General features: G+C 44.4%; 1 protein-coding gene across 8 annotated transcripts in view; it reads right to left on the bottom strand.

Annotated features, from left to right (window-relative positions):
* Nucleotides 1-15,304, bottom strand: part of ATF6 (activating transcription factor 6) — a 396,729-nt gene that overhangs the window by 250,491 nt on the left and 130,934 nt on the right. For 7 of the 8 annotated variants that reach the window (XR_006273702.1, XM_043490629.1, XM_038412787.2 and 4 more), the window contains exon 10: nt 2,801-2,941. The exons of the other annotated variant lie outside the window; for it this stretch is intronic. Coding sequence is in view for 6 of the 7 variants with exons in the window: in XM_043490629.1 (XP_043346564.1) it covers nt 2,801-2,941 (141 nt within the window). In the remaining variant the exon portion in view is untranslated. The remainder of the gene's footprint in view (nt 1-2,800; nt 2,942-15,304) is intronic. 8 annotated transcript variants of the gene reach the window in all.

Below are 15,304 nucleotides of genomic sequence, written 5' to 3'. Positions count from 1 at the left end.
CAAGACCTGTGGCAAAATCCCAAGAGTTAACAACAATCCGTAGGTACATGGTCTGACACTGTGAAGGATCCTTCAGCACATCTATAGAGGACATGGTAGTGTCTCAACATTAAGTTCCCCGAGCCAAATCAAGTGCTTGATCTTTCTAAGCCCTTCTGAAGGAATTGCAGAGATCTGCGCAACTGTTGCCTGTTGTGACGTTATTGACATAAACTGTGACCGTATAGATCATTGTTGCAACCACTTATATATTTGCAGCAAATATTGTACAAAGGTTGTCGTGTTAGGTGTCTATAAAAAGGTTATGATTTGCTGGTTATGATTATGCTACCTTTATGTGTGTATCATTTTTGTACTTGAAATTATGAATATTGGCTATGTACTTGTATCTCAATGTGTTTGATTCTAAGTCACATTAGTGAAGCATTTGGTCAGCTTCTTGAGAAAGGAATTTGAAGATTAAGTGCCCAATCAAGAAACAGTTAACTGACAATGGATCTTGGGAGACTCCAATCCACATATGAGAAGTCTGCCTGGGACGTTCAAGGTAGCACATGAACAATGGCTGCGGCCTGTAAACTGAGTCATGTATGGACATATGACTTGCCCAGGTGGCTACATACTCAATCTTATTGCTGTGATTTTTCACAGGAGAACAAAAGGGTTTCTGCCCACAGGAGAAAGAATATAAAATGCCCTGGAAACCCCTCCACTTTGTCTTCAATCCTGCTTCTTACTTTTAGAGCAGTGGTTCTTAACCTTTACTGCAGCCTGCACCCCTTTGGTTCTCAAAATATGTTCTTGCACCCCTTCTCAAAAATAGTTGAAGTAGGTCAGTTCTTTAAACCTAGATATATTTTTTGTTTGTATATTACAGTAATTGTTAAAAAATGTATAATATTAATAAATACATAGGTTTGATGAAACAAAGTAGTTGTACTTACATGCCTGTGTTTAATTTGTGTTTTCGATGATTTACCTTCTAAAAAAATCTGGCATGTCTTGCACCCTCAGAAAGGGCATCTCGCACCCCCAGGGAGTGCATGCACCCCAGGTTAAGAACCACTGCTCTAGAGGAACTTTGCTACAAACTGAAGCTCTAAACAAAGGACCGAATGACCCACCCAAGCTGTGAATGTACTCCAGATATTTGATTTAATCTGCAGTTTATTCCATCACTAGTACAAGCCTGAACCAAGAACTTTGCCATTACTGTATGTGTTTGATTCCATTTAAACAATTTTAACTCTCATCTATATTTCTTTCTTTTTATGAATAAACTTGTAGATTCTAAAGGATTGGCAACAGCATGATTTGTGGGTAAGATCTGATTTGTATATTGACCTGGGTCTGGGGCTTGGTCCTTTGGGATCGGGAGAACCTTTTTTCTTTTACTGGGGTATTGGCTTTCATCCCCATTCATCCCCATAAGAAGTGGTTGCTGGTGGTGATACTGGGAAACTGGAGTGTCTAAGGGAATTGCTTGTATAACTTCTGGATAGACAGTAGGGTAAAACCGAAGTCTTCTCTGTTTGCCTGGTTTGGTGTGCCTTGGACTGTAACTGCCCTGCTCTAAGCAATTTGTCCTGAATTGATACTCTCAGTTGTGTCCCGCCAGAGGCCGTATTCTTACACCTGTGCTGATGCAAGTCTATGATAGTAACATTTGGCTCCGTAGGAAGTGCACAACCACCCACAGTGCCACCGAGACATCAGGCAGGATTGACAGATCAGCATCCTGCCCCAAGGGTTACCTGTCGTCTTCTTCAGCCCAGGTAATTTGGGGGCTAGGCTCTTGGCCAGTCAAGGTCTATTCCAGTGCGACTCTCACCTTAGGTGAAGGCCCCCTGGTGTTGTAATGTCCTCTGGGGATTGAGAGGGGAGCCCGGGCCTACCCTCTACACTGGGCTATGCTCCAGGGCCTAGTGGTGGGCAGCTACCTTCGACACCTTGGGGTGCTAAGATTCTGCCCCCCACCCCCTGAGCCACCTCTCTATCTCCATTAGCTTCATGAAGTGAGTCAGTTCCACCAAGCCTCTTGCCTGCATGCTCAGCCACTTAACTCTCCTTTGTACATTTCCACTGGTCTGTGTAGTCAGACCTCAAGCAAGGAGCTCCAGGACACTGCTCTCCCTTTAACAGCAGCTGCTTGCACCCTTCCACTGCATGCCTGCTCTGAATTGCTCTGTTCCCCTTCTTAAAGCCCTGCCTCCAGCTTGTGCAGGCCCTGCAAGTGTGATTGGGTGGGTCTTGCCCTGCAGTGTGGGTGTTGTACACCCCATCAGAGCCCCACATATGGAAAGCTAGCAGCAACTTCTTGCCTACTATGCTGGAAGAGACAGGGAGCTGCTTTTTGAGTTGTATGCAAGTGCAGTGTCAGGGACTGTCACAGGACCTGCTCAGCACCAGAATAAGGCCAGGCATGGCCTGATGGAACTGCACATCAAAAGCATGACACCATACCTGCTTGCTCCTGTTTTGCTGAGGCAAGAGTGCTCACACAGCTTGCTCTCTCACCATGGAATGCATGCACTGATTTGTCTGATTCAGGGGTTGCTTAGTTTTTATATCTCAGTGCCTCAAGGTTGGGCCTTAAAGAGGAATCTTGCCAGGAAGATCCTGTAACTACAGTACAAGAGGATTCAGCTTTCATGGCACTCAATTTTTAGGCTTAGCTGCCCTAACAATGCTCACTTAATAACTATGCTTCATGATCACAAGGAAATGGAAGGCAACAGAGCAAAGCATGAAAGCATCATGAACAGCGAGTACTTTTAAACTTTAAATATATTCACCTCACCTCTCCTTATTCTGGGAGATGATGTTAGGCATTTGTTGAGCAGTGTTGAGCTTCTGGCTGGCTGAGAACTCCAGCAGATTTCTGCTGCGGTGGGCAAGGCTCCTGCTGGGTTCAGCTCCATTGGGATCCCTTTCAAATACACTGAAATTCAAAAATACATACCCATAACTATAACAAGAGGGAAAGAACAGATATACACGACGTGGAACTCACTGCCACATGGTACTAAATACTCTAACTAATAACTAATGGCTTTTCATATTTGTTGTCCCACATGGTAAGATATGTATCACCAAATCCCATGCCCATGGGCAGAAATTGTTCACTTATATATTTAATTGCAATTGCTTCACAATAGCACTAAAGGAAGAATGGAAGATGGAAGCCTTCACGGGACCCACTCTGTTAAGTGAGATTTCACAGTGAATGCCATCAACTCAGCGACTGAACATCACTCAATGATCTCCTGGTCATCAGAACAGCAACTCAACAAATCCTAAAGTTCCTCCTCAGGGCCATACAATGTGCCAAATAGGCCATGGAATAAGAATCCTGCAACATAAAGTTGAAGGACTCTCACGGTCAAAATGTGAGTACCTTGGAAACTTGAAGACTTACAACATCAATATCCTCATGTTGCAAGAGACCTATGTTGGCAGCAAACAACAGGCTAGGCACTACCGTACCTATGGATACAACCTCACAACTAGCCATTATCATCCTAAATGTGGCTTGGCAATATACATCAAGGACACTATCACAGATTTTAATATTATTCCATCAACCAAAGAGGAGACCACATTTATCACAACTATCAAAGTAGGGGAGCTCCACATTACTAAAGTCTTTAAAGCCCCTAGAACAAGATGGCCAAAACCAGCGCTACCTAGCACTCCTCCTATTCCATGCATCTATGCAAGTAATTTTAATAGTCACTGTTAGGGGGCTTATTCCTTCACCCGCTTACTTCCCTGGTCCTTCTCGCATAACAGAGAGCAACAATACCCAAAGTCCAAAGGTACAAACAATTCAATGTATATTGAGATGAACTTCCAGCAAGCATGATTCCAGTTTCCTTCCTTAGTGTCCCCGTTCCCATCTCTGACACCACAGAGCCTTACCTGTGTCCCTGCTCCCATTCCCCCCCTTAGCAAAACATGATTCCAATTTCCTCACCCCCTTCCCTGTTCCCATTCCCTCCCCTTACTTCCTGATTGACTATAGACTATATAGTAAAACTTGAGTTCACACACAAACACATACACCCCCCTCCTTAAGATTAACCTGTCCCCCTTATTTTCAGGCTTGACTTGCTTTTTCACCTCCCTTTTCTGGAGGGCCATAATCCGAGGCCTGGTTTACACTTCGAGTTTAGGTCAAATTTAGCAGTGTTATCTTGATTTAACCCTGCACCCATCCACATGATGAAGCCATTTTTTTCGACTTAAAGGACTCTTAAAATTGATTTCTTTACTCCACCCCTGACGAGTTGATTAGCGCTGAAATCAGCCTTGCCAGGTCGAATTTGGGGTACTGTGGACGCAATTCGATGGTATTGGCCTCTGGGAGCTATCCCAGAGTGCTCAATTGTGACCCCTCTGGACAGCGCTCTCAACTCAGATGCACTGGCCAGGTATACAGGAAAAGGCCCGCAAACTTTTGAATTTCATTTCCTGTTTGGCCAGTGAGGCGAGCTCACCTGCACAGGTCACCATGCAAAGCTCATCTATACAGGAGACCATACAGTCCCAGAATCCCTGAAGAGCTCCAGCATGGACTGAACAGGAGGTATGGGATCTGATCACTGTATGGGGAGACGAAGCCGTGCTGGCAGAACTCCGTTTGAAAAGACAAAATGGCAAAATATTTGAAAAAATCTACAATGACATGAAGGACAGAGGCCATAACAGGGACCCACAGCAGTGCCGCGTGAAAATTAAGGAGATCAGGCAAGCCTACCAAAAAACCAGAGAGGCAAATGGACGCTCCAGTTCAGAGCCCCACACATGCTGCTTCTATGATGAGCTGCATGCCATTCTAGGGGGTGCAGCCACCACTACCCCAACCCTGTGCTTTGACTCCGTCCAAGGAGTGGCAGGCAACACGGAAGCAGGTTGTGGGGGCGAGGAAGATGATGATGAGGAGGAGGTTGTAGATAGCTCACAGCAAGGAAGTGGAGAAACCGGTTTTCCCAACAGCCAGGATCTGTTTCTCACCCTGGACCTGGAGTCAGTACCCCCAAACCCACCCAAGGCGTGCTCCCAGACCCTGAAGGCGGAGAAGGGACCTCTGGTGAGTATACCTTTTGTAAATATTATGCATTGTTTAAAAGCAAGTGTGTTTAATGATTAATTTGTCCTGGCATTCGCAGCCAGTACAGCTACTGGAAAAGTCTGTTAACGTGTCTGGGGATGGAGCGGAAATCCTCCAGGGACATCTCCTTAAAGCTCTCCTGGATGTTCTCCCAAAGCCTTTGCAAAAGGTTTCTGAGGAAGGCAGCCTTATTCCGTCCTCCATGGTAGGACACGTTACCAGGCCAGGCCAGTAGCACATAGTCGGGAATCACTGCAGAACATAGCATTGCAGCATATGGTCCCGTTCTTTATCTCTCTCTGTTACCTTCAGGAGAGTGATATCATTCATGGTCACTTTGTTGAAATAGGGTGGTTTTAGTAAACGGACATTCAGAGGTGCCCGTTCCTGCTGGGCTGTTTGCCTGTGCCTGCACAGAAATCTTCCCCGCTGTTAGCCACGTGGTGGGGGGAGGGGTGAAGCCATCATCCGAGAGAATTGGATGTGTGTGTGTGGGGGGGGAGGGTTAGTTGGGTTTCTGCTGCACGTGAACCTGGAAACCGCAGCCCCTCCTTTTAAATTGCCAACCCGTTTTTAATGGGCAACCCAACGGCTACTTCGTATGGGAAATGAGCGCGTTGCTGTTTGAAGCCATTCCCACATGTTATGAAGAATAAAGAAGCCAAAAGACTGTGGTTTACCATGGCTGCCTGCAAGCCAAATTCTGCTGCCTGGCCCTGCATGAGTAATCTCTCACACCAAACTAGCATACCCTCAATAAGAGGCAAAATGCGACCTTGTAATAAAAGCACATGTGCTATGTAATGTTAACAGCAAGGTTTACCGTGAAAGAGTGTACCCATTGTTCTATAAAATGTGTCTTTTTAACTACCGCTCTCCCTTTTTTCCCGCCCCCCCCCCCCCACCAGCTGGATATGCTTCTCCTTCCCAGAGGCTAGCGAAGATTAGAAGGCAAAAAAACGCACTTGTGATGAAATGTTCTCTGACCTCATGCTGTCCTCCCACACTGATAGAGCACAACAAAATATGTGGAGGCAGACAATCTCAGAGTGCAAGAAAACTCAATATGACCGCGCAGAGAGGTGGCAAGCTGAAGATGGTAGGTGGCGTCAGCTTGCTGAAAAAAGGCAGCAGTCAATGCTCAGACTGCTGAAGGATCAAACTCATATGTTCCAGCTTGTGGTTTAGCTGCAGGAAAGGCAGCAGGAGAACAGATCGCTGCTACTGCCCCTGTGTAACCAACGCCCTCCTCCCCAAGTTCCATAGCCTCCTCACCCAGATGCCCAAGAACGCAGTGGGGGGGCCTCCAGACATCCAGTCACTCCACCCCAGAGGATTGCCCAAGCAACAGAAGGCTGGCATTCAGTAAGTTTTAAAGTTTCAAAGTGCTGTGTGGCTTGTCCTTCCCTCCTCCACCACCCCTCCTGGGCTATCTTAGCAGTTATCCCCCTATTTGTGTGATGAATAAATAAAGAATGCATGAATGTGAAGCAACAATGACTTTATTGCCTCTGCAAGCGGTGATCGAAGGGGGGAGGGGAGGGTGCTTAGCTTACAAGAAGGTAGAGTGAAACCTGGGGTGGGGGGGGTTCCATCAAGGAGAAACAAACGGAAATTTCACACCGTAGCCTGGTCAGTCATGAAACTGGTTTTCAAAGCTTCTCTGATGTGCACTGCACCCTCCTGTACTCTTCTAACCGCCCTGGTGTCTAGCTGCATGTAATCAACGGCCAAGCAATTTGCCTCAACCTCCCACCCCACCATAAACGTCTCCCCCTTACTCTCACAGATATTGTGGAGCACACAGCAAGCAGTAATAACAATGGGAATATTGGTTTCGCTGAGGTTTAACCGAGTCAGTAAACTGTGCCAGCATGCTTTTAAATGCCCAAATGCACATTCTACCACCATTCTGCACTTGGTCAGCCTATAGTTGAACAGCTCCTGACTACTGTCCAGGGTGCCTGTGTATGGCTTCATGAGCCATGGCATTAAGGGATAGGCTGGGCCCCCAAGGATAACTATAGGCATTTCAACATCCCCAACAGTAATTTTCTTGTCTGGAAAGTAAGTCCCTTATTGCAGCTTTTGAAACAGACCAGAGTTCCTGAAGATGCGAGTGTAATGTACCTTTCCCGGCCATCCCACGTTGATGTTGGTCCCTTGTGATTCACCAGTGCTTACAGCACCATTGAAAAGTACCCCTTGCGGTTTATGTACTCGCTGCCTTGGTGCTCTGGTGCCAAGATAGGGATATCGGTTCCATCTATCACCCCACCACAGTTAGGGAATCCCACTGCAGCAAAGCCACCCACTATGACCTACACATTTCCCAGAGTCACTACCCTTGATAGCAGCAGCTCAGTGATAGCGTTGGCTACTTGCATCACAGCAGTCCCCACAGTAGATTTGCCCACTCCAAGTTGATTCCCGACTGACCAGTAGCTGTCTGGCATTGCAAGCTTCCACAGGGCTATTGCCACTCGCTTCTCAACTGTGAGGGCTGCTCTCATCTTGGTATTCTTGCGCCTCAGGGCAGGGGAAAGCAAGTCACAAAGTTCCATGAAAGTGCCCTTATGCATGCGAAAGTTTTGCAGTCACTGGGAATCGTCCCACACCTGCAACACTATGCGGTCCCACCACTCTGTGCTTGTTTCCTGGGCCCAGAATTGACGTTCCACGCCATGAACCTGCCCAACTGACACCAGGATGTGCATATTGCAGGGGCCCGTACTTTGTGAGAAGTCTGTGTCCATGTCCTCATCACTCTCGTCACCACGCTGCAGTCACCTCCTCCTCGCCTGGTTTTGCTTTTCGTCAAGGTTATAGTCTTGCATATCCTGCTGGATAACGCGCATGGTGTTTATAGTGCTCACAATTGCCATGGTGATCTGAGTGGCTTCCATGTTCCCAGTGCTATGGCCTCTGCACTGAAAAAAGGCGTGAAACGATTGTCTCTGACGGAGGGAGGGGCGACTGACAACATGGCTTACTGGGTTGGTTTACAGGGAATTAAGATCAACAAAGGGGGTGGCTTTGCATCAAGGAGAAACAGAATGGTCCCCTCAAGGACAGAACTCAAAAACCTGGATTTAGCAGGCCTTTGATTTCACAGAGGGAGGGAGGAGAAAATGAATACAAAACAAAATCTGGTCTATTTCTTGTTTTGATCCATTTCATCTCTCTTTATACATCTTGCTGGCAGCAGACTGTGCAGTATGACTGCTGGCCATTGTCATGTCCTGGGTGCTCGGCAGAAGATGGTGCAGTATGACTGCTGGCCATCGTCGTCTCCTGGCTGCTCATTAAAAGACGGTGCAGTAGGACTGCCAGCAGGACTTAATCGCCATGAGACGAAACTTAAAAGGGTACTGACCTGGCTGAGTCACTCCCATCTTTGCCTGGGCGCCCCTGACCTCATCAAGGTCGGTTAAAAGAGCACCCTGGAGTACGCCAATGATGGCTACCAGTCATACTGCACTGTCTGCTGCCAAAAGGCAATGAGCGGCTGCTGTGTAGTAATGCAGTACCACATCTGCCAACACCCAGGAGACATACGGTGACGGTGAGCTGAGCGGGCTCCACGCTTGCTGTGGTATGGCATCTGCTCGGGTAACCCAGGAAAAAAGGTGTGAAACGATTGTCTGCTGTTGTTTTCATGGAGGGGGGAGGGAAGGAGGGAAGGGGGTCCTGACGATATGTATCCAGAATCACCCGTGACAATGTTTTTGCCCCATCAGGCTTTGGGATTTCTACCCAGAATTCAAATGGGCGGCAGAGACTGTGGGAACTGTGGGATAGCTACCCACAGTGCAACGCTCCGAAGTCGACGGTTGCCTTGGTACTGTGGACGCACTCCACCAACTAAATGCCGGATAAATGCACTAAGACCATTTGTGTGGGGACACACACAATCTACTGTATAAAAACGCTTTCTACAAAACCGACTTCTATAAATTTGACCTAATTTCATAGTGTAGACATAGCCTGAATCTTCTAGTAATTTATTTGCTGACCAGATGTATTTATTATTTGCAGCTCCTTTGTGCCCATCAGCTAGGTAATTTGCATTTACACAGAGGCTTTCTAGTTTGCTTTTGGATCCCAAGCTATTAGCAGCTCAGAGACTATCTTAAAAGGGACACATTCCACTTCCACTAGAGTTCTGATTACTTTCCATTTTCATCTCCTGCTTCAAATCACACAAAGATCTGAAAAAGAAAGCACAACCTATTGTGGCTCCTTTTGGAGCCCTACTAGGATTTTAATTAAGTACCATGTTTTGTTTGCATTTCTTTTACCCCTTCTCCAATACACACTGCACACGTCCTGGGAAAATGCACATTCCTTCCATAGTTTAACCTTCATAACATTATATTAGCTATATTAATTTTACACAAGGTGTAATTGCCTCCCCTGTGCCCACAGAGTTTTTATGCACACCCACCAAAGCGACAGTCCAATCCCCCAGAACCACCCCAAGGCTTAGTGTTCCCACCATTCCTCCACTTTTCCTTTTCTTTTTCCTATGCACACACACAAAATTCTCTTTTGCCTAACATCCCTTGCACTGCGATTACTGTTCTTTACACAACTGTACCCTGATTACACTCCCATCTTGTACAACCAGAGACAGTCAGGGGCAGCCACGTTAAGTTCCAATAGAAATTCCTTACATTCCTTTAGTGATTTTGATTACATTACCCAAGTCAAATAATTTGATCAGATTCTCTCTCCGCCTGCTGCCTGCAGCAGTCCCTTATAGACCATTTCTGTGGGAAAAGGGCCCATTTTCCCTCAGAATAGCTGTAAAGGCTTCTGCGGACAGAAGCATAGTGGTGGAAGTAGCCACTCTACCTGACCCCCTTGGATAATTTAATTACCAAGCTTCCATCCAATGTGACTGCACAGAGTTGCATATACAGTTACATTTATATAACTGGTTTCAGAGTAGGAGCCGTGTTAGTCTGTATCCGCAAAAAGAAAAGGAGGACTTGTGGCACCTTAGAGACTAACGAATTTTTTTGAGCATAAGCTTTCATGAGCTACAGCTCACTTCATCCGATGAAGTCCTCCTTTTCATTTATATAACTGGGTTTTATCATTAAACAAAAACTTCCTTCTTGTAACACCACAACTGTTACTCTTTAACATCTTCAGAACAGTTACCATTTACCATTTCCACAACTCCCAAATGTTTACTTTCCTCCAAACCCTGTATTATTAATTTTTGCAAAAGATATTTCTAACGTTTTACTCTCTTCTTTAAATCACTTACTCCTACATTTAGTTCTTTAAGGTAGTGCAATTTGTCTGTAACAACTTAGCCACCAAGTACAATTATTGCCACATAGCTGCCTTAACCTGTGCTTAACCTTGAGACTGTTCAAAAAGGCAATAAAACATTTGTCTCCATGGATCTTTTACTGCCTCTCTGTTCTTGGAGAGTTTTTGCATGAGCTTGCTTTACGCCATGAGGATACATTTTCAGTCTCATAACTATATACATGAAATTATAACCTATAACCTTACTGTAACAAGAAAAGGAGTATTTGTGGCACCTTAGAGACTAACAAATTTATTTGAGCATAAGCTTTCGTGAGCTACAGCTCACTTCATCGGGTGCAGTTACTATAACATCACTATAACAACCATGCTCAATGCATTATGAGCCTTCCAAAGATACCCAACATGGTAAACTTTACATTGGATACCACACAAACATTTTATAAAGATGAACATGGGGGTGTAGGGTGTTCCCCTGAGATACAGAGTCACACATGCATCCTCAATGCCATCTTACCGTTTTCAACCCTCTGCCTCATTCTCTGTCCAACTTGTGCACTGAATGAGTCAGGGTACTGCAGCATAAAAAACAGTAAATGATCATATAATTAGGCTGTATCATAATGCATATGCATAAGGGGGTGAATTAGCTTTTACAGGCTACATTAATTCTTTTAACTTTTGAGTACTTGGCTTTGCATACATAGTTTTAAGATGTAATTTCCTAGGTATTTTTTTAAAACAAGGAAACTGAAAAACACAGAAATTCTATCATCTAACAGTCACCACAGTATATGGGGCTATAAAACAAATGAAACCGATGACAAAGAACTCATGGACTGGATATCTGCACAAGACTTACAACTAATCTACGAACTAAAACAACAATCAACATTCCATTCAAGCCACTGGCAATGTAGGTACAATCCAAACCTAACATTCATGTCTAAAGACCAAAGCGGTAATACTCTCATCGTAACACGTGAAGTACTATCAGCATTTCCAAATAGCCAACACAGGCCTATAATGATCTATATAGGCATCGAAATTCTTATGTTTTTTTCCAAAACAGGAACCACAATGGAATTTTCCTAAAGCTGACCGGGATGACTACAAATAGATGGTTGAAAAAACTGTTGCAAGGATTCCAGTGAGACAGGAATGCTATCAATGGTTCGCGGGGCTCCTGAAAGTAGCAGGAAAGAAGCACATTCTCCGCGACTTCCAGAAAAAGTATACTCCCTGCTGGACAAGAGAGACACAGGAGTTGCTCCAGCAATACAATCAGACTAGGAGCCTTCATACCGCAAAAGCCTGCTACACTCCCTTGACACAGCAAGATGTCAGCGCTGGCTTGATTGCATGCAAAACCTTGATTTTACATGTTCAAGTCATTGAGCCTGGACCCGCTACTATGACGTCTTGGGGCCGCTAATCCCACAAAGTACCGGCCATCAAAAATTCAGTCAAACTCAATAGCCTCCAAACTGGTGGAGAACACAAAAGGACCACTTGATAAACACACAAGAAGAGAAGTGTATCAACACCTGTAACGAACACTTGCATCAATCCTCCGAGGAGAACCTTCCACTGTCAGCATTGAGGAAGTAAAAGAAAGATTTGCTGTGATGAAAAAAGGAAAGGCTGCAGACCCTGACCAGAATTCCTCCACCATCTCGGCCCCAAAGGACTCCAATGGCTAGCAACCTTGTACTCCCTGCTACCTTAAGGACAGCATGGATCCCTGAAATATGGCGTGAGGCAATGGCAATTGCCATTCCAAAGCCTGGAAAGCCCCCTGATGAAGCAGGAAGTTATAGGTCAATTTCTCTACTATGTATGACCTATAAACTTATTGAATGTATCATCCTCAAATGAATGCGCCCTTTTACTGAGACAATTATCCCTGTCAAACAGGCAGGCTTCCGACCAAAGCTTAGTTGTTGTGACCAAGTTCTGGCACTCACAACTCACATTGAGGCTGCCTATCAAAAAAACCTAAAGACTGGCGCAGTATTTGTTGACCTGTCATCTGCGTATGATACTGTATGGATTAAGGGCCTGATGCTGAATCTTGCTAAAACTATACCTTGCTACCAAACACTTCGCCTGCTGTGGACCATGCTGAGTAACAGACACCTAAGGGTGTACCTGGGTAATAAGACCAGCTCACTCTGTATCATAAACAACGGGCTACCACAAGGCTCTGTACTTGCACCAACCCTTTTTAATATTTACATAAGTGACATGCCTCCAACTAAATCATAAAAATTTGGATAGGCAGATGCTCTTGCCAAGATAATACAAGCATCAAACCGCCATGACATGGTTTGTAATTCTTTGCTAACCACTTCTGAAGATCTCTCACCTGAAGATGAGCTTAAGGAGTCACTGCTATGATTGATTCCAGCAAATCCAGCAAGCAAAGAAAGCAAATAATTAATTGTCTTGGTAACCAGCAGAGGAGCTATATACGTGTTTCTATTTTGATCTCGCTTTCCTCTGGGAGAAAAGGTCTCCCCACAGTTGAATCCAATATGGCTCCTATATAAAAAATCTTCTGAGTAGGGTTTAGACATGGCTTTTTCCACTTTATTTGTAATCCCCGACTGACTAATGTGAATATATTTGACATACACATAGTAAGATCCCTTTCTTGGGCGACACTTTTATTAACTAGTCATCAAGGTACGGGTATACATACATCTCCTGCCTTCTTAGTATGCTGCCACAACAGACAGGCATTTTGTAAACAGCCTGGGTGCTGTGGACAGCTCAAAAGGGAGGACCTTACATTGAAAATGGTCCTCTCCAACTATGTAATTCAGGTACTGACAACGACATGGTCTTATAGAAATGTGGAAGTATGCCTCAAGTCCACAGATGCAAATTAATCCTGGAGGAAAACAGAAGGTATTATAAAAAGAAAAGGAGTACCGGTGGCACCTTAGAGACGAAGTGAGCTGTAGCTCACGAAAACTTATGCTCTAATAAATTTGTTAGTCTCTAAGGTGCCACCGGTACTCCTTTTCTTTTTGCGAATACAGACTAACACGGCTGCTACTCTGAAACCTGTGATTATAGAAGGTATTATAGACATTAGAGTCAAAATTCCTTTATATCTTTAATCTCCATAAATCCAAAGTATGGCAAAGTCCCCCAATATGTTTTTGGCATTAGAAAATAATGTGAGTAAAATCCCTTCCTTCTGTGACCTCGTGGAACTACCTCTATTGCATCTAACTTTAGTAGAGACTAAACATCTTCTTCAACAGATCAAAATTACTTTGATATCTGCCCAGATATGAAGTAGGAGGTTGTTGGAGGGAAAGGATTTTAATTGAATTGTGTAACAGCATGAAATAATTTCTAAAATCTACCTGTCCGATGTTATTAATTCATCGGTAATGAAAATAGTCCCCAAAGTGTGGATGAACAATGTCCAAGTGGTCTGGCTTGAAGGTCTGTGTCCTCATGTCAGATCTGATGTCTCAAAGGAACTAGAGAGGACAAAGAGACAAAACTTTTCCTTTATTATTGTGAACATTACATTTCTTCCTCTGTTGTAGCTGGTTTTGTGGGGTATAATGTTGAGGTTGGAAATGATATGCCTATCTCTGGTAACTGTAATGAAGTGAAAAAGAAGGAGGGTATTGCCTTTAATCCTTGTGTAATGGAGTCAAATATGGCCTCTTCCCTGTATTAAAGAAACCTTGCAATCTAGCAGTAGATCTTACATTTTTCATCTTGTCTAGTACATCACTAATCTGAATACTAAATTTGTTCAAATCAAAGTTCCTCAATCCCCATTTCTGCCTCACAAGAGAGTCCCACTGATCTTAACCATGCGCGTCTCCTTAGTGAGACCACCGAAGCTACTGATCTTGATGAAGTATCTAAGGAGTCAAAAGCTACTCTCAACTATTGCTTAGCAACAGTCAGTCATTCAGTCAAAATAGCACTGGTAACTTTTTGTGTTTCTCTGGAAGCGCATTAAGAAAAGAGCAATTTGCTCCAGAGATTATACTGGTACCTAGCCATGACAGCTTCATAGTGGGATATGTAAATGTTTAATGCAGCTGAAGAAATTATTTTTCTTCCTAATGCATCCAGCCTCTTCCCCTCCTTATTTTATGGAGTAGAGTGAGCTTGGGCACCTTTTGATCTATGAAGTGCCCCACTTTGACCACCACCAAGTTAAGAGGTGGATAACTATGAAGTCCTTCTAAAAGGAAGTTATATAATTTGTCTGCCTTTTACATGGAAACTGAATGGTAGAGGTAATTTTCCAGGCTGTCTTTACTGGCTGAAGCAATCCCTCTAACAAGGGAAGTGTGCCTTGTTGACTAACTGCTGTCCCCAAAATATCGAAGATAGGAAGGATGTGATGATTCCTCCACAAAAACAGAAGGAATATCTAAAGTTTTGATACTAACTCATGAAAGGTTATAGCATCTTCCGATGGTGATGGTACTGAGATGTCCCCCATATTAGCATCTGGGGAAGGCACATCCCTTAATTCTGAATCAGACTCTACCAGCTCCAGTTCGTCCTCATTGGGTAATATTTCATCTATTTCCACAGGTGACTTGTTCCGAGGAAACTGCATTGACTTGTCTTTATCTCTTGGATCTGATAATTGACTGTCCTCCTCATACTGTCTTGCTGAAGGTCTGTCCCCTACGTTGGTCCTTCCTCATAAGGTGTCACAAATGGCCAGTGAGACCTCCTTACAGGGACATGCCATTCAGATTAAAACCCCATGGATGGATCCGGCTAGAAATCTCTCTATGCCTGCAGATCCAGCAGGGCTGCATTGAACTGATTATAATAAATTTTTCCTGGTTCTAATCTGTGATCCACATCTCTCTACTGGCCCTAAACCATTCGCGACTCAAATGGAAC

Source organism: Dermochelys coriacea, chromosome 8, assembly GCF_009764565.3.
Source record: "Dermochelys coriacea isolate rDerCor1 chromosome 8, rDerCor1.pri.v4, whole genome shotgun sequence".
Lineage (NCBI taxonomy): Eukaryota > Metazoa > Chordata > Testudines > Dermochelyidae > Dermochelys > Dermochelys coriacea.
This window is presented reverse-complemented; position numbering and strand designations above follow the sequence as displayed.